Source organism: Saccostrea cucullata, unplaced genomic scaffold, assembly GCF_032062105.1.
Source record: "Saccostrea cucullata isolate Sc308-1 unplaced genomic scaffold, CSIRO_AGI_Scuc_v1 ctg9773, whole genome shotgun sequence".
NCBI classification, from domain to species: domain Eukaryota; kingdom Metazoa; phylum Mollusca; class Bivalvia; order Ostreida; family Ostreidae; genus Saccostrea; species Saccostrea cuccullata.
Window position 1 is genome coordinate 13,938 of NW_026929390.1, and position 24,149 is coordinate 38,086.

Below are 24,149 nucleotides of genomic sequence, written 5' to 3' on the forward strand. Positions count from 1 at the left end.
AATTAATGGGATCTTTTTTTATAAGGTGCATGTGCACATTCTTTGAATTGGGGCGACCAATGAATTAATGCCGTTTAAAAATGCAAATATATAAATAGTCTTCAGTGCGGTCAGAACCGAAAATTTCCAGTTTTGCTTCAAATATGCGTCTGTTTATATTTTGGCAGTGGTGCCTGTCTAAACTATTATACGTATCTTGTTGTGTACACTGTCAGCTTTAGAAAATAATTAAACTGAACGAAATGAAAATAACAAAAACAGGTAAGTCTTGTGTTCCAGTATATATATAGTATTTGTTATCACCCTCAGGCACTTCAAGAACAATCCCACCTCACCTATCTAAACTCTGTGAATTATGTACAGCATGATATGTTGACTGAGATGTAATGATATGAGCATTTATAAATCTGTTTATATGAGCATAATAATCAAGTCCCTTTGTATCATATGTTACATCTGCACATCCAAAGATGTGCATTGCATGTAAATATTTATAAATGTCGGAAAGAAAAACTCAGCTAGGCTAGGCTGCATGCCGTTAGCTGAAATAATAATTTTGATTTTAGAGATTGGGGGGGGGGGGTTGCGCACTGTATTATTTAAAATTCTACAAGTAAAGATGATGGGCACAAATTCATTGCTGTGTCTTTTTAGGTCAACAAAATGATTTACCCTCCTAATTTTGATAATTCCGACGGTAATTATAAGATTTATAATTTTAAGGTACAATGTAATTTGGGCCCCCCCCCCCCCCCCCCCCCACACACACACCAAAGGAACTAAGACTTCTTCAAATTTCATTTTATTTTGTTGGGTCCGTTTATGGGGGGTCAGCCTTTCGGTAAACAAAATTATAAGAACATTCTGGAAAATACAAGAATCAATATTAATGTTTTTTTAGTGCAAATGTTTCAAATAGCACTGGGGCGAAAAAACTCTAAGGTGCGATTCAACCCGACACCTCGAAAAATGGGCCTGGCCTTTTGGCCACGGGAGGCAACGAAACTGATATTAAGACGACAAAATGTTTGTTTTCATGGTGTATTTGTTGGTCCTTTTATCATGACGAAATGCTCGAAGCTGCCGCGTCCGGCATTTTACTCTGATTGCGTAGATAAACACCGACGAACCAAATCACGCCAGTTATCACGTGATGAGATCAGTATGTCATAAATAGTAAACACAACGTTAGACTTATAGGCATAACCATGTCGTTAGATATGAAAAGTTGTTATCGCATTGACTCCAAGTTAAGGACAGTCATGAAGCGATATCTTTGGTCCACGTTTTCCCACTTTGTCCATACTTTGAACTCTTTATTTATCTATGTAGGACTTCGGTGGAAAATGGGTGAAAATCGAATGGAAGATGTGAATGAAAAGGCATTTAGGTGGTGTAGAAAATCGATTGGTGGCGCCTGGGCTCGAATATCCAAAGGAGAGATAGATATAAAACCTATAAGGTATACACTAAAAATCAAAAAGATTAAAATGTTTGTTAATTCCTTTTAGAAGACTTGATAAATGTAATAATGATAACATGCAACGTGGCCTGTGTACAAATGGGGCTTTACGTCACCTTGTCACGGGTTATTGCATATGGTTGTAAACAAATATGAGTAAGAAGGTTTACAAATTTTTCAATGAGGACAGTTAAAAATTTTAGAATGATTATTTATTTTTAAATAACCATTTTGTTGAAGCTGTAAATCAGATGAAGTTTATTTTTAAAGAATTAAACTTCCTTCTTTATAATATTCACTTGTACTTGTACTTGTACATGTAACAAAAATGAAAACCTAGAAAAAAGGTCTTATATTTACTGATAGATAAAAATGTGATTCTCAAAGACAAGAGATATAAGATGATCATGATGATTGAGGGTTCAACAAATTTATTTGCTACTTATTGATATTTATGGTGATCGGTGATTGTGGTTTAATTTTTTTAATTAATAAATGCATGTGTCTCATTTTTATTACATGATGGTTATTTTTATTAACAGTGGTGGACTTACAAATAGACTATACCTCTGTTGCCTGCCAGATGGAACAGAAACTGAGGACAGTGAGCCCCGTCAAGTGTTAATGAGAATATATGGTGAAATCGCTCAAAGAAATGATTACATGCTCAGGAACTCTGTCATTTTTGCTTTGTTTTCTGAAAAGAAGAAAGGACCAAAGCTGTATGGGATGTACCCAGAGGGACGGATAGAGGAATACATTCCGGTAATTATAGCAAGATTTTGAAACCTTTTTAAATTGGCTTGAAAGTAACAATTAATTCTCTTCTTACTATAATGACATGAACCTGAATGATATGCTGATTGTTTGTCTTTATGTATGGTTAAAGTAACTTGTAAGCATTTTATATTCAGGAAACTCATTTAGCTTTGTGCTTTCACAGGGATTTGAGAATCTTAGCAAAATCTGTTATATTGTATAATATTATACTGTATAACCGATTTTGCGAAGATTGTCTCAAATCCCTGTGTGTGCCTTTAAATCTATTAACATATGTATTAGTTTTAGATTTTAAATTCAATAATCATTATACTGCTTCTCTTTGCAGTCTAGATCACTGAAGCGTAAGGAATTACACGACACAAAGCTTTCACAACACATTGCTAAAAAACTTGCATACTTTCATACCCTGGAAATGCCGCTAACAAAGCAACCAAATTTCCTTCGCAAGCAAATGAATGAGTAAGTACAAGTCACTATGCAATGTGTTTCCCTATATGTTGTATGTTGTCAAACGTTTGTACCTGTATATGTAGGACTGACCATTAAGAGCATGACATTTCGTTTGGAGACTTCTCTTACTCCCAGTGGCCAGTGGACGTTGCTGTGGCTAGTTCTAGGCATGTCCATGGGCCTGGTATCTTCAGAGAGATGGGTCACTGCTGAGTTGGTGTCCTGTCCGTGGCTTTATTTGAGAGTAAGAGAGCAATCCTATAGAATGTGTACCAGTAGTTCTATTAATACATCTTTGTATGCATAGCTGATGGAACAGCCATTGTTCAAAAATTCTATGCACATGGCTTGCTTAGTGTCATTTATGCACTGATATATGGCAATGGCCTTCATAAGAAATATAGGGTAAAAAAAAATATTCATTGGATGTTAATATAAAATCCTGCACATTGTATGTCTTAGTGGGGTGAATATTTATTGGCTTACATGTAATTTGTGCCATATAAGGAAATTCATTTCCTTTCTCTTTTGATGTATTTATGATTTTAGAGAGATGAATTGTAAAATATTGCTTGACCTTTACACATTTTTTTAACCTATAGGTGGTTGTCAGAGGCTGAAAAAATTTTAGAGGGTGCTGCCACAAAAAATCCTTGCCCACTGGTGGGAAAGTTACAATCATTTCAACTCAGGAAGGAACTTTTAGAGTTATTGTAAGTGTAACCTCTAATGTTTATTAACCTTAGTTGTTCTCAGCATGCAGATTTCTTTTTAAATTCTGGATCAGTGGGGGCTTAGAGTCAGTATTTTGTTCAAACTTGAACAGATTGTTGAAGAAGCAATTGTCAGATTGGCGTGTAATTTTATATAAGAAAGTTGTCTCACTGGAACATTGAACCTTTTTCTCTATTTATTCAAATATAACTCTTTTCATGAAAAAGCATCAATAAATGCTTTATTTACTTATTATGCATGTTAAGTTATATAATTGCCTCCTTTAGCCCATGTAGATATTGTACTTTGGACCCATCATACATGTAGTACTTATTATACATAAATGTACTTTCAGATCTATTATGGGAAACTGTCACTCTCCAGTGGTATTCTCACACAATGATTTACAAGAAGGTGAGTACGGAATGTTTTGTTTATTGTTTACATAATGTCCTTGATTGACAAGTGGATGCATATTTCAAAGTCCAAAGTATATTTCTTCCATCCAGTTGTCCATTATAATGCTGCTTGTACATTTGACATTTGAAATTATAGAAAGTAAAATTGTATGAAAATGTATGGAAATAAATAAAGGTTTTGGAGGCAGGCTTTTGAACCTTTATAATCTAATCATTAATTAAATAATTCAGTTAATTTTAGGATATGTCCCTGAACAAGAAAGTTTTATACATATTATGTAAAGGTCAAAATCAGAGGAAGTCATTGTTAAAACCACATCTTTTTAATATGGGGATAATGGAAGCACAAATTGCACATAAAATTATTCATGAAATAAGGATTTATTTTTGGCCCTAAACTAAGGCAATTAATGTTCCAACATCATAAGGAGTGATTGTATGAAATTACATTAGCAAATCTTCAATATTTCCAGAGGGAATATTTAATGTTGTATAGCAGCATTATGCACACTGTAAAAAAAATTTTCTGTGTTGTTCTTACATGCAGATCTATTTATTAAGAAAAATTGTGAACATCTGCTGTTCTAACATAGGGTTGTTTGTTTTTGTAGGTAACATATTGTTAATAGAAGATGAGCCAGACGAAGAGAAGAGACTAACAGTAATTGATTGGGAATATGGCAGCTATAATTACAGGTAAGAAAACAGGTATTCCCCACTTCTCAAAGTAACATTACCCTCATTTCAAGAAGATTATAAGTGTTGGAATTGCAAAAAAAGTACTTTAATATGTGTGTAAGATTTTTTTATGTTTTTTTTTTTGTTTACAGAGGATTTGATTTTGGCAATCATTTTTGTGAGTGGTCTTGTGATTATTCATGTGAAGAGTATCCATATTTCTCCTATCATCCCGAGGATTATCCCCCTACACATAGACAGGTCAGTGCCATAGACTATAGACTTATTTTATCATTATATTGATCCTACAGGGAGCAAAATGACAGCTGTCATCTTGCTTTTTCTTCATTCTGTAAAGTGAAAGGATTTTGTAATGTTACAGTAAACATATTATATTGAAACATTAACTTTATGTGTGGAGTCTCACACCTAGAAATATACATCATTAAAAATTTCCCATATATGTGCTGAAATGGTTTCACATATGCAGTATTTATTTTAAACATTGGTTCTTACATACCTAATCTAGGAATGTTATTTGTCACAGTACATTTCAAGTTTCTCTTTAATTACCGTCTGTATTTTTATTTGTTACAGTATGAGTTTTTCCGTAAATATCTTGTGGAGCAAAATAAGATCCTGCCCGTTCCTGTGGAGATAAATGAGGAGACATTAAAACAAATGTACAAGGAAGCCAATATCTTTGCTATGACATCTCATTTCTTTTGGGCTTTGTGGTCCATTGTTCAGTTAGAAATTTCAGACATTGAGTTTGGATACTTGGTAAGTAGGAGTTCTTATTACAAGTAAAATATGATTTTATGGCAATGTATTGATATTTTTTCTCATTATAATTCATTTTGAGGCGTGGAAAAATCACTTGCCAATTACAGGTGTATTAAAAAGATTATCTATCTACACGTAATTACGTAAAGAATTGTTTTGAAAGGAATCTTTGAAATGTGTTATCACCTTGCATTATTTTAATATTTTTAGGAGTATGCAATCACAAGGTTTGAGGGCTACTTTGCAAAGAAAGAATCCAATGCAAAGGAAGGCCTTATCTGATTGATTGAGCATTGAGTCCATGGAAACCAAAGATGGATACAACTCCAGTGCCATAGACAGGGCTCAGTTCAGCGCCATCTACGAGAGTTGCAGTCCTTCCAACTACAGTTGTCTTTCTTTTTTAATTTTGTTTTTAAAACATTTTACTTTTTATACGCCCGTCTTAAGACGGGACGTATTATGTTATAGGCTTCGTGTCCGTCCGTCTGTCCGTCTGTCTGTTAGCTTTTTCGTTTCCGGCTCATAACTTTAATACTACTAGGCCTAGGATTACCAAACTTTGTCATCTGATGCATCTTGGGTAGAAGGTGTGTCGCGCACAAAAAGTAGGTCGCTCTGACCTTTAATTAAGAAGTTATAGCCAAATATGGAAAAATCCTTTCCGGCCCATAACTAGAAAACCATAAGACCTACAATCATCAAACTTGGCCAGTTTATGCATCTTAGGTAGAAGGTGTGTCACGACCTATTTCAAGGTCACTGTGACCTTTAATTTAAGTGAATTTTTAAAAAAAAAATGTGTCTTTTTACTATTCATTTACACATCCCAAATAATGTAAGAGTATTGCACTGTTCTTATTAAAAAAGTGTTAAATCAGGAAAATACTTATTTTTTTTAAGCATATACTTGACAGCAATCTAAAACAAATATAATGTATGTTAGAGAAATCCCATGTCTCCCATGAGTGTAATTATCAAGCACTGGTCAAGAAGAATTTTGATAACAGAAAATTGCATGTCAAATTAGAGAGAAATTAATGGGTTTTGAGTGCGAGGAGCTATTGACAGAGCATTGGCGTTATCTATATCCCTTGAGAATTGGGCAAATTGGGTAAGCCTGGCTGTTTGATTAAAAATAGCTCTTGTTGACTAGCTTAAGTTTTGAAATGAATTTGATGAAAAGTAATTAAAATTAATTTGATATTGCATAATAGACTAATCTGATATTATGTAATATTATTAATTTAAAAACTAATTTTTTTGGGGTGGGGTTGAATCAGCATGTCCATATGAATTACATACTAAAACCTGTCGGACATTAAATCTCAACCAAAAAAAAAAAAATCTGAGAGTATTTTATATGTTTTTAAAAACATATTATAGTGCAGACCCATTCATCTCTTGGTAGTAATGAGTAGACAAGCATCCAGTTAAAGATTAATTAATGAGTTCAATGTAGGAAGGCTAGCTGTCTCAGTCGCTCTGATTAAGCAGCCCTTTGGGGATTAGACAGAAGAACTGCTGGTCAGTTTATAACATATGTCATTTGATGGCCAGCCTTTTCTTTCAAAATTAATTTGGTATAGATTAAGTTGTTAAGACTAATTTGATGATGGGCATTTGACAAGGTCTTACACAACCAGCACAGAAATCTATCAGTGATGTAATATTTATTATAATTGATGCCTACATCACAGGGGATGGATAAATGACAAATCATCGAAATCTTAGAATCAAGGTTGATGTGATTTTCTTGCACCTAAACTGTTCAAGAAAATTGTAATTTTTTGACGGGCGTATCATGCTGTGGCGCGGCACTTTATTTTTAATTGTATGGAAATCCACTGTCCAATATTAATATATATCAGTGGAGAAAATTATGGACAGAATATTGTATACATGCATTATGTTTTATAATAAAAATCAACTCGAGACGTGTTAGTTCTTTTCATAGTATTAATTTTGAAGTGCATTATGAGGCAATTTTGGAGAGTACAATTTTGTCTGAGGAGAAATTGAAGAGGGCTTGTACTATGGTCGTTTGTGTAGTGTGCATAAATATCTTTCAAATTGGACTTTGTTTCATCAGCCCTGTGGCCAATATTCATAAAAAGATTCACGTAGCATCCTTGGATCTACAACTTTTTTTAAAACGAGATCTATGTAACCATTTACAAGGGAAATACCAAAAATAAAAACCTCTAAAATCATGACCAACTGTCAGATATCTTATCCAATTTGCAAATATGCTCTAAGCTGAAAACTTGAACAACTTGGATTACAACTTGCTACAGAGTTGGTTAGTGACCAAGAAATATCTACTGTTGATATGGGAGTTAAGGACCACAATCCTCAACAGTGCATGGACATATGATTTTATGTAAAATATATGGACCATTTGACCCTTGGAACTCAAAACTAGTTACAAATTTGGAGAATACCATCAAACTACACATTTTTTCCCCTCATACTTCCTACAGAGTGCATGCAGCACAGAGAAAGACTTCACACACAAGACGAAGAAGTCATAGGTCAAGGACAATGTTTGGTGTTCACTTCTGATGAGAAACTGTTCTTCATATGCTCCTCTTTGCATTATCCTTGATAAATTATATTTTTTTGTATTTATAAATAAATCACATTCCTTTGAAAAACAGAAATATTTTATTGACAAACTTGAACAACAAGGTCATTTTCTACATCTATAAATACTGTGTTCATGAAAAGACAACATTATGTGGTGACTGGAATGTCTAATGTCCACAGATACATATATTGTGCCGCCATTACAGAAGAAAAATGGATTTGTCAACAAGTTTTAACTTGCAAGGTTATCACAAAACATTAACTTTTCTCGAGGTCATAAAATAAATCAAAATTCAGCTTGGACGGATTATATTAGTATAAACCGAAAGAACACAACATTTGACACACCACAAATATATATTAATTAAACATAAATTAATTAAAATAAAACTTGGAGGTAAGAAAAGTTATATTAGGGCATATTTTTTGTGAAGTTACTGTCAGATTTTCAGAAAATATGGAATGTATATTTTTTCCTTTTAATATATCAAGGAATGAGACAGAATTCAAAAACTTGTTAGTTAATGAATAAAATCTGTGCAATCTATTCCCTCTGGACATGAACTTTAAAAAGACAAAATCATAAATGCTTATAATATCCATAAAAAGAAACCTGACTCTTCAATTTTTTTTCCCTCTAATAGCCAAATGTATGTTTTTATATTTCATCATGAAAAAGGAATGCCAGCATTAATGGGATTTGTTTGTGGACAATGAATAACTAGCACTTTTAATTGTTAATAAATTGCACCCAAGTATCCAAACACTAACACAACTTTCTATCATAAACTAAAAATAAAACATTAACTTATTAAAACAAACAGATTGTGTAAGATCAATGTAATACATATGTACCTAATCTAAAATCACAGAATGTAAAATAAATATAAAATGCAATACAAATGTACATATCATTGACTCATCAATAAACTAATGTTTCTGTAAAAATTATACAACTGATTCAATAAAATTTGAAATGATCAACAATCGACAATGTCTTGGACGGATTTCATACATTTTATGAAAGACAATTTCATGGCCTTTACTCCCAGGTCTGATATTTATCAACAGTGATTACAAAAAAGGAATATTTAATTATCACAGTTGAGTTGTCTACACCATACTAAAGAATTGCCAAAAATTTCAATGTATACTACTACTAAATATAGAAAATAATTATCACATGCACCACTTGCGCATTAAAAAAATAAGATGTTACCAGGGTTATAACATTTTTGAAACCTTTCTTCAAATACAAAGAATAATTTCTTTAGATAGTAGTAACATAATCATCTAATTGTGAACACATTGCAAATAACCATAACTTAATGAAGTTCATTTAATTTTATCAGGAGAAGTATTGTATGTATTTTCTCAGTAACTAATCACATGATACTGGAAATGTCATGAGATACATGCATTGACACCCTGTATAAGATATTTAGACATGCCCATTGTTCTATACCCATGAGTGATCAATCTTAAAATCAAGATCACCTGTAGGTATCCAATACCTAGAAGTGAAGTTTTGACTTCATTAGCTACTGTACAATTGTATATGATAAGGAAAGATACCTTTAAACAAAAGATACAGTTGGCAAGAACATCAGAAAGTTACATCAAGCTGAAGAGATGACAATACTGATTTTACTTAAACTCGGATAAAAATAGAGGACTATTGCTGATAATATTTACATGACTTCATTGACTAAATGTGTCTCAGTGATATATCTTTTTATTCCCTGCTTTTTCTTTTAAAACATTTCAATGAATGACAATTAAAATCACTTCACCTATGAGAGGTTAACATCAGCTCCTTACAAAAATCACCCAAATTCCACTATCAGCAATAAACGTTGGGTCAAACAGAAGTAAAAAGTCTGTAATACAAAAAAAGATTGCATCTTAACCCTTAATCTCTAGAGTGACATAAGATTGGACCTTCATCACAAGGGGCCGAGGCCATTTTTCTTCTTTTTGCCCTTTTTAGTGTTAACAGCGGGCAGGGCATCTAAGCGTGTGGGTTTTCGGACCATGGCGTCCTCCTGCAGTAACTGACCGTGGACGGCAGCGGCCCGGAGTCCGGAGCTCATTGGGTCCTCTGTCATGTGACCGTTGGTCATGGATCCTCGCGGACTCTTCAAGCTGTACGCATCCTTTACTTCACTGATATCTAAAGGAGATATTTACTTACTTTAACAGAAATGTCAATGTGTTGTTAAAATACCTATTTTCTATTATCAAATTGCTATAAAGAATTTAAATTTTCTATTCATTTAATACATAACATTATTTAACATTTTCCATTTAACAGGATATGGACTAATGTTACTTACCTAATTGCCATTGCAGCCATATGACTGCTAACTTTCCTACTCTTATAAATATGTCTTGAATCTGATTTCTTTTAAACAAGAGGCCCATGGGCCACATCGCTCACCTGAGTAACTTGGGGAATGCAGTTCTTTAGCAGATTCCCCCTCTTGCTATACCTATCGTGCCCTCCCTACCCCCTCCCCTTATATGATTCTAATACTTTAGAATCTACACTACCCAAGGATGCTTCCACATAAGTTTCAGCTTTCCTGGCCTAGTGGTTCTTGAGAGATTTTTAAAGATTTGTTCTATATATTTCTTTGTAAAACTTGCATTCCCTATTGTGGCCCCGCCCTATCCGCGGGGGTCATGATTTTAACAATTTAATATCTACACTACCCAAGGATGCTTCCACATAAGTTTCAGCTTTCCTGGTCCAGTGGTTCTTGAGAAGAAGATTTTTAAAGATTTGTTCTATATATTTCTATGTAAAACTTGCATTCCCTATCGTGGCCCCGCCCTACCAGCAGGAGTCATAATTTTAACAATTTAATATCTACACTACCCAAGGATGCTTCCACATAAGTTTCAGCTTTCCTGGTCCAGTGGTTCTTGAGAAGAAGATTTTTAAAGATTTGTTCTATATATTTCTATGTAAAACTTGCATTCCCTATTGTGGCCCCGCCCTATCCGCGGGGGTCATGATTTTAACAATTTAATATCTACACTACCCAAGGATGCTTCCACATAAGTTTCAGCTTTCCTGGCTCAGTGGTTCTTGAGAAGAAGATTTTTTAATGACCCCATCCTATTTTTGTCTTTTCTTGATTATCTCCCCTTGGAAAGGGACCTAGCCCTTCATTTTAACAATTTAATAACAATTTAAACTCCCCCTCACCCAAGAATGCTTTGTACCAAGTTTGGTTAAATTTGGTCCATTGGTTCTTGAGAAGAAGTGGAAAATGTGAAAAGTTTACAGACAGACGGACGACGGACAAAATGTGATCAGAAAAGCTCACTTGAGCCTTCAGCTCAGGTGAGCTAAAAAGGTAATAATGTTTAAGAAATAAAATCCTGAAATGTTAAGAAGGAGACAAGACATACTGAATCTGTTGATTGGTTCGTTAGACTGGAGAAGCTGGCTGGCTCGTTTTCCCTGGAAATATTTACTGGAGTTGTCCTCCCTCCTCATGATTTTCTGAAAATAGCAATTTGAAATTATTTTGAAACAATTTTTGATCTTCAGAATATTTAGTATAATAAGTAAAGAGTGTAAAGGGATGATCAAATGGCAACATAGTTGTTAGATTTCAATTGAACATTACAGATGGTAAAATTGAGTGCAAATTGATAAACAAATTAAGCTTTATAAGACTAAATGGGTATTTATGGTTGATAAGCTATGACTGCAGTAAATATATGACACTTTATTTAAGTGAGCGTCTCAGAGAAAACCATGCAAAATGGCAAAAATGGTCCACAAGCTTACATCTCAAATATTTTAAAACTGGTATAAAACTGGAAGAGCATCCCATGAAAGTCCAAATTTTGAATTCAATTACCCCTCAATGTTGTTCTATTTTTAGCTTTGACCTATTTTATATAATGGCCCAAATATCCCTTGAAAATTGTGAAAAAAATACTAAAAACGATATATTTTGAGTACCAAAATATGAAAATAAGAGAACAATTCATACAAACTTTGTATTTATATGTAAGTTATCTATGTCTTATTCTTTCAATAAAACAAAGTTGCTTTGACAGTACTGCTTTAATAAAGGTTAGGTAGAATTTAGAAAACTGGCATATCTACACCTTTGCTAGATGCCTCAGAAAATGCCAAATTTGAATTAGGTATAAATATACCCGTAAACGCTTGTATTTTCTCCTTTTTACTAGATTATAAAACTAGAAGACCTAAATCAAATCTGGAAAAAAATCCATCTTTGGACTCTCAAGGTTTACTGCACAATTGATTAACATTGACCCATACATTTATGGAATAAGCATATTCTAGGTCATTCTTGAATTTATCTATATTTTAGACATTTAGATCCTAAACGTTTCTAAAATTTTGAATTAATTAAAAAAAATATTTTCTGGCCATAAATACTTGTTAAATCAATATATTCCTTGTTTAAATCGGGTAGATAAGTTTTGTGTCTATGAAAAAAATTATGAGATTTACCTCCCCTTAAATGCAATCTCCAGGCAGAGGAGGTAGAAAAGAGAAGGGAAGTCAAATGGAGGTCAAAAACAGTGATCATGATGAGTTTGGTTAAACTTTTAAGATCTATGTGGTCAGATCATTTTAACCAGAATGACTTCCATTATTTTTATTGTTGATTTGATTTATTTATAATTGGAAATGGAGGTTCATTTGCAAGCACCACCTGTGTGTGACTTTCATGATGGTGAATCTGATTGTGATTTTGCCGAAATGTTTCATATTTATGAATGTGACAGAGATATTTTGAACCATCTATATTCTCTGCAAAGTGCAGAAATTATACACAAGCATGTTTATGATGCCCAAAAATGCCCTGAGTATATGTTAATATTATATCGAAGTGGGTATTTCACGGTTGATAAAACCGTTCTATCGATGAAAATATGCATAAAGCACCGTGAAGAGTTGGGGGCAAGATGGAAAAGACCCAGGCGAACCTGTTCTTATCCTAGTCATCAGGGAAAGATAAAAGCAGACAGAGGAGCCAGTCCAACGTTGTGCAAAGAACTGTGGTTAAAGACAAAACAAATATTACCAGTAGGATCAGGTTGGTTATAATTATTGTGAACCTAGTTATCAATTTTTCAATAAATGATTATTTTAAAAGTGCATTGAATTATGTAATGAAAGAGTGGAATAAATCTACAGTAAATAATTATAAATTCAAGAAAAATAAAGAGCTTATACATGAAGTAATTTGAGAAAATGACAAGTGATTTACAAACAGATCACTGCATGCAAGTAAAAAGACTTATATGGTATGTTAGAAATTTATTTGAAAATTACATAAACCATTATAATTTTTTTAAATGAAAAAAGGAGATTGTCATTTAGGCCCATTATTGGAAACTGCATTAAATGTTGTAATCTAAATTAAGACACTCATTGAAAGCTATATAATAAAATATTATCTATAAAAACTGTGTACAACAGGTGATCACTATTTATAATACATATGTTAAGCTTAGGAAATTTAATGGAATTGAATTTAAAAATAGTGATGTGTATATGCCTTAAATTAAGTTCTGTTTAAAAGAGTGTACTTGTACTTTGACATAATGTGCATTATTTACTTGTCTTGTAGCAATATGCAAGAGGTGCTCAATGGAACATAAGAAGAATGTCTCTCCATCTTACAATTTAGAGTTTGTGGAAGAACTTGGTAATTACTAATATTATATTTGTTAACTATACATTAGCTAGCTAATATGCATATTGCACAGAGATACATGTAACCAATTTTCAGATTCTAAATGCATGGCCATGGGGGGGGGGGGGTTATTACTAGGAAATAATTTTCCCCATGTATAGAATACTGTAGAAAAATTAGCTACTATATATATATACATGTGACCCCTCACAACTGATGACTTTTTTTTAGCCTGTTCAAGAAATTTTTGTTAATTGATAGTGCCCCCAACTCAAACTGATTGGCCTTGCTCCCCTTTCCCCCAACTGAAATTGCTTTCTATGAGCCTGAAATTTTAGGAAAAAAAATTGAGAATGACAAAGGGTTCTTTGCTTAATGATTTTATACATATAAGACAAAATCCTTTGTTAAGTAGAAAGTACTTGGACATTTTTTATAAAACTCATGAAATTCTGAAACTTCAGTGCTGCATGTATATGATATGCAATATAGCATGTATATGGTATGCAATATACCTTGCTAGTTTAGTACATTATTGCACAATGGCATGCAACTTGTGCCATTCCTGACAAATTGAATTTTTTTTTATTAAAAAAAAGTACATATTTAGAAGATCACATTATTTTACTTTCAGAGTGGTGTGAACAAATTTGTACAACAATTAGAGGCAAATGCACACAGTCAAAAATTCAAGGTAAAATATTTTTCATTGTTTTATGTTGATAATGTATGTGATTATTCACTATTGTGTTATCATCATTCTTGCCATTCTTTCTGGAAATTACTTTGTAAGTAGACTACATGACTTTATTTTGGACATCTAATTGTATTCCAATGAAAATTTACTATAAAGTTCTCAAGATCTATTGTTTTAATAATACAGGAAAGTATGTCTGGCAAATTCAGAAGATATCATATACAATAATCTGTGCTTTGATCCATTTATCATTTATAATCTCTATAAATTTAAACCACTTATAAAGTAAATTTATAGCATAAATGTAAGGAAATTGAATGAATTTGGTTCATTTCATTAGGTGAATGTCTACAGTCGCACTTGGTGGATACCCAAATTGTTGAAAATGAACAAGGAATGGCATTTGAGATTCAGGATAAAGACAGTATGTATACTTGTATGAATGAAAATAGTACATCTTACCAATGTAAAAAAGCCATCAATATGGTCATAGAGGTACATGTAACTAACTCTATAATGCCACAATAAGTCAGAACGATTAAATTTTTGTTTCAAAGTAATTATCGTAAATTAAAATAAAATATAAATAGCAAGGCTAGACATATAATCTGTGCAAAATCTGACTTATCATTATGACAATTGACCATGATTTTTTAAGGGTTAAGTTTATTTAGTTAAATTCATTCTTATCCAAAGTCATATCTGATTGCAGTAAAAGTAGAATCAAGAGAATATATTAACTTTATTCTATCAATATACTGTATTCATTCGATATTACATGATCAATTCATTATAGGTGTACCATGTTCACAAGAAATTTTCACAGGGAGTTTAACTACAGACATGGAGTTTGAGATTTCCTGTGAGTATTTGATACTGCCAGAAATCACTTACATGTAAACTTAGTATTTTATTTAGTGTACTATATTACTTCAATTTATTAGGGCCCCACTCTGTGGGCACCCCATAGTGATCAGTCTGCCTGTCCTTCCATCCATCCGTCCATCTGTCCATCCCAGATCCCTTGTCCGGAGCATATCTTCTCTCTCCTAGTCCTTGGCCCAATCATTTAAAGGTGTCCTTGGCCCAATCAGTTAAAGGTGTTCAATGACCTTGAACCATGTTTCTAGGTCTAAGCCTAAGGTCAAGGTAATAGCAAAATTATATGAAAAATCTTTCTCTAGAGCATATCTTCTCTACCCTTGTTCCAGTGGGGCTAATATACTTCACCCAAAGATTGCCTTTGGGTAAAAGGTGTGCAGTGACATTGAACCATGTTTTTAGGTCTAAAGTCAAGGTCATAGCAAAGTTACATAAAAAATCCTTCTCCATAGCTCATCTTCTCTACCCTTGATCCAATGTGGCTCATACGTATACTCACAGCGTTTGTTCAAATCATGACCCCCCAGGGGTAGGATGGGGCCACATCTTAAAATCTTGATAACAATAGTTAAGCGATGATTTAGTAATATGGATTTGGAAGCATCCTCTTGTAGCATTTACACATTTTGTCTTACTTGCTTCTAGTTGGCATTGTAGTATAAAACTAATTAATTTAACAATTAATTTTTCTTTCCAGCCACAGGTTCCTGTACCCCATCCCTACCTTCTTCTCAGGACTGGTATGAAAAGAACAAAACACCGAAAGAAAAACTAAATGAAGCTTTGCAGAGACTTGCAGGTAAGAAGAGTTATTACATGCAAATCATGACCCCCCAGGTAGGATAGGGCTTCAATGGGGGATCAAGTTTTTACATACAAAATATATATACATATATATATATATATATATATATATAGAGAGAGAGAGAGAGAGAGAGAGAGAGAGACAGAGAGAGAGAGAGAGAGAGATGTTAATCGGTCAATATTTGATAATCAGTTACTCGGACGTTTTTTGGATCAAGTAATCGGGTACTCGGTAAAATTGTAAATACAAGTCTGTTAATTTTCTTTTAAACCCCAATGTTTTTTATTACGCTTTGAGTGCATGTTTAAAAACATCGAGTTCAATGAAAATGATTTATTGTACTTGATTGATTTATTTTAAAAAATACACACAAACAAAACATATCACTTTGATACACCGATAGGACCGCAATAGGTGAGAAAAGCTGTATAACAGGTAATTGGTCACTAATTAGTGTATAAACACAGCCACAGGCGATAACTGGTGTTTTAAATGGGTAAGGGCAATGGCACTCTTATTATCGTATGCACATTTAAGTTATTTTTTGGTAATTTTTTGATAAAGATATGTACTTTGGAATATGGAAAAAAATTATACATCTGAGTAACTGAGTTTGAGTTTATTCTCATTAAGAACAAAGTCATGATCAGTCAGTCAGAAGCATCCATGTCAATGAATGTAGTGTAGAGTAGAATCAAGTTTGTTCAAATTATCCCCCCCTCCCCAGGGTAGGGTGGCGGACAAAAAAGAATTTGTAATCAAGAATAGCAAAGCCATTATGAGTCATATGAATATGAAAGTATCCTCAGGTAGTGAAGGTTCAATTTCATTTAAAACATGAACCCTGGGGGAGGGTGTGGCTAATGTGATCAAAGCTTTACATATGAATGTGTAGGAGAAGAAATCTGCTGATAAAGAACAGTAGGGCCATATTGACCTAGATGAATGATGTGGCCCATGGGCCTCTAGTTTGTGAATTCCAGTAGAGGATTACTCTCCTTATATAACAAATTACATTCTATATCCTAACAATGACTATTTTGCTTTCAGGAGATCAGTTTCAACCTCTAAAGTCCCAGCTTACAAGACCTTGGTCTGAATTAGCGAAGTCTGCAAAGTATTACTATATCAGCAAGGCTAAAGAAGCTGTAATGATAGTTCTGTCCATCATTGCCCCAGGACAAGAAGACACCATTCTTGCCAAAATCTGTCCAACATCTGAAAATGAGAGCAAAGAAATAGACAAAGCCACAAAACAGTTGATAGATGCCTATCATGCCACATCAGACAGAAAAACACAACAGCAGATCCTGTCATTGTTTGTAAACAACTTTACAAAGCAAAAGCTTCTTCAGCTTATACCATCTCTTACACAGTCCAAAATTGATGCAGCTAGAAAACATGCCTCAGTCATAGGACCAGGACAAATGCTGAATCCACCAAAGATATACAGAGTACGTCTGACCAGACCAAAACTGCTGCATTTTATTGAATATGTATCTATGCCCTCAGTTTCCCAGGTTCTTGGTTTTGGTGCCACACAGCTACATTTGTCAAGTGGAGAAAAGGTGCAGATTCCAAAGGTCATCAGAAATGCTGTGAGTGCCAGAATCATTGCAAACTATCAAGAGTATTGCAAGGAATCAGATTTCCAAACTTTTAGCCGTGCTTCATTGTACAGAATCCTCAAAGCCTGTCAAGCATCAAAAAGGAAAGCAATGCATGGACTTGACAACACCACAGCCCTTGGAATTGATGCCATGGAGTCATTACACACGGTTGTGACACGACTTGGTGAATACGGAATGGAGACAGAGAAAAAAGAGAATCTGATTGACATGATCAACATCTGTAATCAGCATTTGAAATTTGATGCAAAGAGTCATTTTAGCAGAAGTTCATCATGCAGTGATCATTGTACAATATATGCCCTGAGTGATCCAGCAGACACATGCTTTTCAAGTAATTGTGACCATGAACATTCAGACACTTGCTCTTATTGTGTTTTGACAGACAAACTTACAGAATGCATCAAGGAAGCCATGGAAACAGTTCAAATACCATCTGAGGATTTGATGGAGGAATTGCAGCATGAAATTGTCATGACCACAAAAGCCATCAAGGACTGGAAGGCTCATCTTCTCAGAACTGTTCATCAAGACTTTGCAAGATCAGATGTCTTACAACACCTTGACCTAAACCAAGGACTACTTATAATGGATTGGGCCATGAAATTCCTTCCTCTCCAGTACAGAGAAACACAGTCAAATTTCTTTGGAAAGAGGGGGATTAGTTGGCATATATCCTGTTTAATTACCCAGAGGAGTGACCCTGAAGCAACAGCTAGCACCTTGCCAGACCATTACGACTTGAACACCTTTATCCATATCCTCGAGAATGGAAATCAAGGTTGGTTTTCTGTTGCTCATATCATTATGCACCTCCTTCCAACTCTGTCAGAGCAATTTCCAAACCTTCAAGAGATCTTCCTAAAGACAGACAATGCTGGATGCTACCACTGTACACCATGAATTTCATTTGTCAGTCAGAATTACTGCCATTTTCCTATTACCATCAAAGAGTTCAACTTCAGTGAAGCGCAATCTGGGAAAGATCTTTGTGACAGCAAAACTGGTTCCTGTCGAATGCATGTGGCCCGATATCTGGATGAAGGAAATGATGTTCTGTCTGCCTCAGACTTGAAGAGAGCTTTAGAAAGCAATCATGGATTGAAAGGAACTAAAGCCTGTGTTATCTCCATTGACAATGCAGAGGAACCAAAAATAAAATCCAAAATCCCTCAAGTCAGCCTTCTGAACAACTTCGAATTTAACATGGATTCAATAATTGGGAGAAAGGCATACCAGGTTGGTTGTGGAAGACTCATTGAGACAAAACCCCTGAAAAATCAACATCTTGATGTGAGAGAAATGAAAGGTTTCCAGGTACTTGTCATAATTACAAATCTATAATCACTTTTGTATGGATTTACACAAATTATCTTAATAGTTGTTTTTTTTAAATTCTACAATATACAGTAGAAATGCTATTCTTTCAGTTAAGTATTACTAATGGATTATGGATTTTTTCTGGTATAGGTTTTAGAAGAATTTCCGTCACATGCAGTTGATACTGGACAAGTTTGTGTGAGAAAAAGAAACCCTAACAACAGAAGTGAAGCTGTCGATGAGCAGGACCAGGATCAGACACAACTGGAAAATGAATTGTATGCCTGTCCAGATCCCTCTTGTCAGAAACAATATCTGAGGTCTGCCAATCTCGAGAAACATCTTGCTCTGGGGAACCACCTGTACAGAAAAGCAGAGGAAACTGGGATTGATTCTGGAATAAGAATCTGGGCTGAGAAGTGTTCGGCCATTCGCGACAAATACACTCACATCTGTGAGACAGTAACCTCTCACAGTGATGATACCTGTTCCCAAAGTTCAGGAGGGTGGGCATTAAAATCTGTAAGTAAATGCCTCAGGTTCTCGCTAAATGTAAAAGACTATGTAAAGCAGATTTTTGAAAACTGTGAGAAGACAGGAAAACGCCCTAACTACGCAGCCTTAAGTGGAGAACTTAAAAAAGCTTCCGATGAAAATGGTTGTCGCCTCTTCAGGCCACATGAGTGGCTGACTGCAAATCAGCTAAGAAACTTGTTTGCATCTTACATAAATAATAAGAAGAAACAGTGCAAAGTCAGAGAGGGACGTACAGATTTTTCAGTTGAATTAGTGGATACAGAGAGCATTGTGAATGATGAACATCTCCAAGAAATTGTCATGAATCTCAAGGCAGAAGAACATCATCAGACTTTATCAGCTATGTATGAAAATGTGTTGAATGCTGTAAATACATAATTTTGTGCATCCATGGCAACCTTTCTGATAAATTTGTAGGTGTGAAAAGTGAATATTTTGCAAATTTATTCAAATAGTGTAAGATATTTCTCAAGATACAAATACCAATTCCAGCATTTCGTGAAATGCACTTAGCATATGAATATTATTAGCATATTTGTATTTCCAATTTAAACACTAGATATTTAAAATTTTGTTTTGTTTGGTAACCAATTGGTAAACATTTCTATGGTAGCTTTCATGCTATGTTAGTAAAAATTGTTCTTTCAAGTTTTGTATCTCCTTCACAACACAAATAATAGTTGCTTAAAGTCAGATATATATTTATATATATGTGTATTAGCAAAGGTAACGATCTAAAGTATTCCCATAGTATTCGAAGTCTAGCTTGCCTGAATATGTCAGAAAAATTGAAAAAAAAATGTTTATAAAAAATTATGTTTCCATGGCAACATTTGCATAATTTTCTTTGTTTTTGTACACCAATGTTTATTTGTAAACCATTTTTAATTTTAAATGTTTGTAAATACAGTCAAACCTGTTTTAAGAGGCCACTTGTGGGAGAACGACAAATTGGCCACATAAGACAGGTGGCCTCTTATTCCAGGTTTCAAACCATGGAATAAAAAATTGCGACCACAGTTGTATATTTATTTTCAAATGTATCCAAATCCACTATTTTAACATATTAAAAAACTAGGAAGTTTTAAGTCAAATGAGATCCTTTTTCTGCATTTCATTTTACATGAATTTAGGAAAGAAATCTATTATAATTGTTTTTTTGTTGTTGTTGTTGTTGTTTTGTGTTGGTAATTTTAATTTTAACAGCTAAATAGGAATAGAATTTACATCACACAAAATCATGAAATGTTCTAACAAAATACATGTAGCATTTCCCTGATGCTGTGCAAAGCTTTTTATTTTTTATTTTTCTAGATTTGTATTATATAGGGTTATAGCTCGAGACTGACCACTTGACTTGATAACCTCAGACGAAATTGTAAAATATTATTATGTGTTGAGTTAATATTATGAACTGTGACATATTCAACAGCTGTTCATCAACTTACTTTCGTAAATAAAGAGTAAAAAAAAATTGTAAACAATAAATAATTTAATAATTTAATCATATTAATTAAATCATTAAATCCTGACAGAATTCAAATTACACTCGAAATTATCGGTAATTACTTCATTATCAGCTGTTCATGTTTGGCTTCTCAAGGATACGAGGTCACGTGCCCAGACGGAAGTCATGTGACAAAACAGACAAAATGGCCGCTGAAAACAGGCATGTTGACCGCACGGGAACTAAAAACACTGGCCACTGGCCGCGTTAGACAGGTGGCCGCTTAAATCAGTTAAAATATAGTGAAAAAATGAACGGGCGGGATTGAAACTGGCCGCTCATGAGGAGTGGCCGCTGATTAAGGGTGGCCGTTACAGCAGGTGCGACTGTATAAGACTTTTCTTGATTTTCTGATTTAAGTGTAATGAATTAGTAAACTAATTTTCATCCTTTTCAAAGTAAATGATAGAACTCCAAGAATATGGTATTTCCATGGCAACATATTCTTTATTTTTACATGGCAAAAATACATTTCTTACAATTTTTAAACACTTTGCATTTTGTATATAAAAAAATGTTTATTAATATGATTAACTTTAACTTTTTCTGTTCAAATAAGTAACCGACCATTTGCTATTTTCAAAGAAAAAATATACCAAGATAATATCGTTACCTATGACAACATATATGTTCTGTATTAAAATGTTTTAGTCCTTTTTACATAGAATTGTGTTATAGTTGTCCTGTTTGTTCTGAAATATTATAAAGTGACATGCTGAAACATTTTGAGCTTATTTATGAATACTAGATATGAGCTATTTTAACCATTTTCATTACTGGTATGATTTGCAAAACGTCAAATTAAAGCATGACGTCATACCTATGCTATTTGAAAAAGTCCTACGACAGATTTTTTATATTTTTTTAATTATGGTATGTACTTCAATGTGTTATTACAATTAAACAAATTGCAGCGTTTACAGACCCTGTAAAAGTTATTTGAAAGTACCTAAATATTGAATTTTTTTGGAAATTTGAATTTTGGACGATTTGTGACCTTTTTGCACTTAGATTGGATAAGTACTAATTAAATTTTACTATCCTGAATGATACTCTAGGCAACATACTTTTATGCCTATCAATTAGTTTCAATGCATGAAATGTCATAATTTGATGAGACTTGCTCAAATATGTCTAGATTCCATGATTTAAAGCTTCTAATTGACAAGTTCTATTTTTAGTAACATGCCTCTAACTCGTGAACGGAGGCAAAAATAAAAAAAAAATGTGGCAAATTCAATGGTATATCAATACTACATTGCACACAAAAATTACATTTTTCAAAAAAATATTTATAAATAGGCAAACTAAAACTTTCCCCTGTAAAACCATGATTTGTAGTATGTCAAAATATAGCATTGTTCGTGACGTCATATCTATCCTACTTGGAAGAGTCCAAAGATAGATTTTTTATATTTTCCTAATTATGGTCTGTACTTTAAGGTGAAATTGCAATAAAATAAATTGCAGCGTTTACGGACCCTGTAAAAGTCATTTGAAAGTTCATAAAAATTGAATTTTTTTGGAAATGTGAACTTTGGACGATTTGTGACCTTTTTGCACTTAGACTGGATAAGTTCTGAATAAATTTTACTATCCTGTATGATACTATAGGCAACATACTTTTATGCCTATCAATTAGTTTCAATGTTTGAAATGTCATAATTTGTTGAGACTTCCTCAAATATGACTAGATTCCATGATTTTTAGCTCCTAATTTGACTACAAGTTCTATTTTTAGTAACATGCCTGTAACTCGTGAACTAAGGCAACAATGAAAAAAATACATGTGGCAATTTTAATGGTATATCAATACTATATTGCACACAAAAATTGATATCAATACATAAACCTTGCTTGTGGAATGTTTTGCATGGTTTTCTCTGAGACGCTCACTTAATATATTGCCTACAGTGTTCTCTAAGGTAATATATCAGTCACCTCTTTGAAGCGGTCCTCCTCGTTGTCATACATACTGGGCTGGATGTCTCCGTTAGACAGTCGGGGTCTACTTCTCCCCTCCATCGGACGTCCCCCAGGCATCACACCCTCTGAAAAAGTCATGTTTGTGTCAAAATATCTCAAGGTTTTGTGTCTTCACACATCTAACTTTTCAAATTCTCTTAGAATACTGAATATAGTTTTATGACAAGTTTTATTGTTTATAAGGCCATTTGCTGATCATTCTAATCAATACATTTGGAATGAATGCTTTTCCCCTTCGAAAATGTCTCAAGCCTTTTAAAATAATTGCAAGAGATGCTGAATATTTAAAATCAATACAGTACCAGGTTATCAATATATCTCAATATGGGCAAAATGACCAATTTATTACATTGATGAATGATTTATTAAATTCATGTATTCCAAGCTATGTAAGGAAAAGGATCGAGAAATAAGTTAATTCTACAGAGCATTACATATAAAATATGGAAGTATTAGTTATAGTTAAATCTTAGAAATTTAAAATAAAATTATTGACAAATATACAAGAAATGATGACAGATCACTCTTATATTTGTGCTTCTTATACAGTATAAAGTGCTCCACATATTTTTTCAGGCCATGCAAGCATCGTTGTGGAATGTTATACAAGTCTAGTTGGATACTCTACGTACGATAAGATATGAATGCCAGTTTGTGGTAGATGAATATAAAGCAATGAATGCTGTGACTGATATTTCAATTAACAATTGTACTTCTGCATTTCATAAAACTCCAGATCAATTTAATCATGAGGTAAATATTTTAATGTGCAAATCACCATATACACCACAAGTGCTCTCTAAAATACACAGAAAAAGGGGGTACGTGCAAATTATATGGGAAATCATGCTTGTTCGTGCTGACAAAAGTTAATATAAGATGATACTGATACAAAAAGAGATAGATTCCTTTAAATATATTCCATATACTACAACTTATTTATAAAAGTTTGTAAGAGAATGCATATAATGGCTTTTGTAATGCAAGAGGAAGTTGAGAAAAAAATCCAAAAACAGCCGTGTAAATACCATCTGATTCATATCCTGTTCTCATTTCAGTATCTATATCAAAAATGAAAAATGGCACCGTTAGCAGAACAACAGGGAAGCTTACAGTTAGATGCATAAATATAGCAAAAAAGATCAGGCGAAAAAAGATATTGAGTTAGTTCTAGCAATATTATAATGAGCTAATTAAGAGGAAATAACAT

At 33.5% G+C, this 24,149-nt stretch overlaps 4 protein-coding genes across 5 annotated transcripts; 3 read left to right on the forward strand and 1 right to left on the reverse strand.

The window, feature by feature from the left end:
• Positions 1 to 210: 210 nt before the first annotated feature.
• On the forward strand, positions 211 to 5,694 carry LOC134280736 (choline/ethanolamine kinase-like). 2 transcript variants are annotated; one of them, XM_062763198.1, is made up of 10 exons: positions 211 to 261; positions 1,333 to 1,462; positions 2,005 to 2,227; positions 2,571 to 2,704; positions 3,298 to 3,408; positions 3,765 to 3,823; positions 4,440 to 4,524; positions 4,659 to 4,767; positions 5,104 to 5,289; positions 5,503 to 5,693. In XM_062763198.1, the coding sequence occupies exons 1-10, from the start codon at positions 243 to 245 to the stop codon at positions 5,572 to 5,574; spliced, it is 1,128 nt and encodes a 375-aa protein (XP_062619182.1). In that variant the 5' UTR covers positions 211 to 242; the 3' UTR covers positions 5,575 to 5,693. The 2 variants fall into 2 exon arrangements, with proteins under 2 accessions (XP_062619182.1, XP_062619181.1); XM_062763197.1 differs by lacking the exon at positions 211 to 261 and adding an exon at positions 966 to 1,162 and having other exon boundaries at positions 5,503 to 5,694.
• Positions 5,695 to 9,211: 3,517 nt separating this feature from the next.
• On the reverse strand, positions 9,212 to 23,995 carry LOC134280735 (uncharacterized). Its single transcript, XM_062763196.1, has 4 exons — positions 23,968 to 23,995; positions 22,895 to 23,004; positions 11,302 to 11,395; positions 9,212 to 10,054 (listed from the first exon to the last, which is right to left on the reverse strand). The coding sequence occupies exons 1-4, from the start codon at positions 23,990 to 23,992 to the stop codon at positions 9,828 to 9,830; spliced, it is 456 nt and encodes a 151-aa protein (XP_062619180.1). The 5' UTR covers positions 23,993 to 23,995; the 3' UTR covers positions 9,212 to 9,827.
• On the forward strand, positions 13,371 to 18,492 carry LOC134280737 (uncharacterized). The gene is made up of 6 exons (XM_062763199.1): positions 13,371 to 13,589; positions 14,212 to 14,271; positions 14,615 to 14,698; positions 15,071 to 15,136; positions 15,854 to 15,955; positions 17,012 to 18,492. Exons 1-6 carry the CDS (start codon positions 13,532 to 13,534, stop codon positions 18,490 to 18,492), a joined length of 1,851 nt encoding a protein of 616 aa, XP_062619183.1. The 5' UTR covers positions 13,371 to 13,531.
• LOC134280734 (uncharacterized) lies at positions 18,502 to 20,344 on the forward strand. The gene is made up of 2 exons (XM_062763194.1): positions 18,502 to 18,906; positions 19,060 to 20,344. The coding sequence occupies exons 1-2, from the start codon at positions 18,607 to 18,609 to the stop codon at positions 19,822 to 19,824; spliced, it is 1,065 nt and encodes a 354-aa protein (XP_062619178.1). The 5' UTR covers positions 18,502 to 18,606; the 3' UTR covers positions 19,825 to 20,344.
• Positions 23,996 to 24,149: the final 154 nt, after the last annotated feature.

What these genes read in the sequence shown, in the direction of transcription:
- LOC134280737 (XM_062763199.1), top strand. Translation starts at nt 13,532, where the DNA reads ATGGAACATAAGAAGAATGTCTCTCCATCTTACAATTTAGAGTTTGTG. An exon ending in CACACAGTCAAAAATTCAAG is followed by an intron (nt 14,272 to 14,614) that starts GTAAAATATTTT and finishes TCATTTCATTAG; the next exon opens with GTGAATGTCTACAGTCGCAC. An exon ending in CATGGAGTTTGAGATTTCCT is followed by an intron (nt 15,137 to 15,853) that starts GTGAGTATTTGA and finishes TTTTCTTTCCAG; the next exon opens with CCACAGGTTCCTGTACCCCA.
- LOC134280734 (XM_062763194.1), top strand. Translation starts at nt 18,607, where the DNA reads ATGCATGTGGCCCGATATCTGGATGAAGGAAATGATGTTCTGTCTGCC. An exon ending in GAGAAATGAAAGGTTTCCAG is followed by an intron (nt 18,907 to 19,059) that starts GTACTTGTCATA and finishes TTTCTGGTATAG; the next exon opens with GTTTTAGAAGAATTTCCGTC.
- LOC134280736 (XM_062763197.1), top strand. Translation starts at nt 970, where the DNA reads ATGGGCCTGGCCTTTTGGCCACGGGAGGCAACGAAACTGATATTAAGA. An exon ending in ATAGATATAAAACCTATAAG is followed by an intron (nt 1,463 to 2,004) that starts GTATACACTAAA and finishes TTTTATTAACAG; the next exon opens with TGGTGGACTTACAAATAGAC. An exon ending in ACACAATGATTTACAAGAAG is followed by an intron (nt 3,824 to 4,439) that starts GTGAGTACGGAA and finishes TTGTTTTTGTAG; the next exon opens with GTAACATATTGTTAATAGAA.
- LOC134280735 (XM_062763196.1), bottom strand. Translation starts at nt 23,992, where the DNA reads ATGAGAACAGGATATGAATCAGATG. An exon ending in AGGAGGACCGCTTCAAAGAG is followed by an intron (nt 11,396 to 22,894) that starts GTGACTGATATA and finishes TGCTATTTTCAG; the next exon opens with AAAATCATGAGGAGGGAGGA. An exon ending in CGAACCAATCAACAGATTCA is followed by an intron (nt 10,055 to 11,301) that starts GTATGTCTTGTC and finishes TATCTCCTTTAG; the next exon opens with ATATCAGTGAAGTAAAGGAT.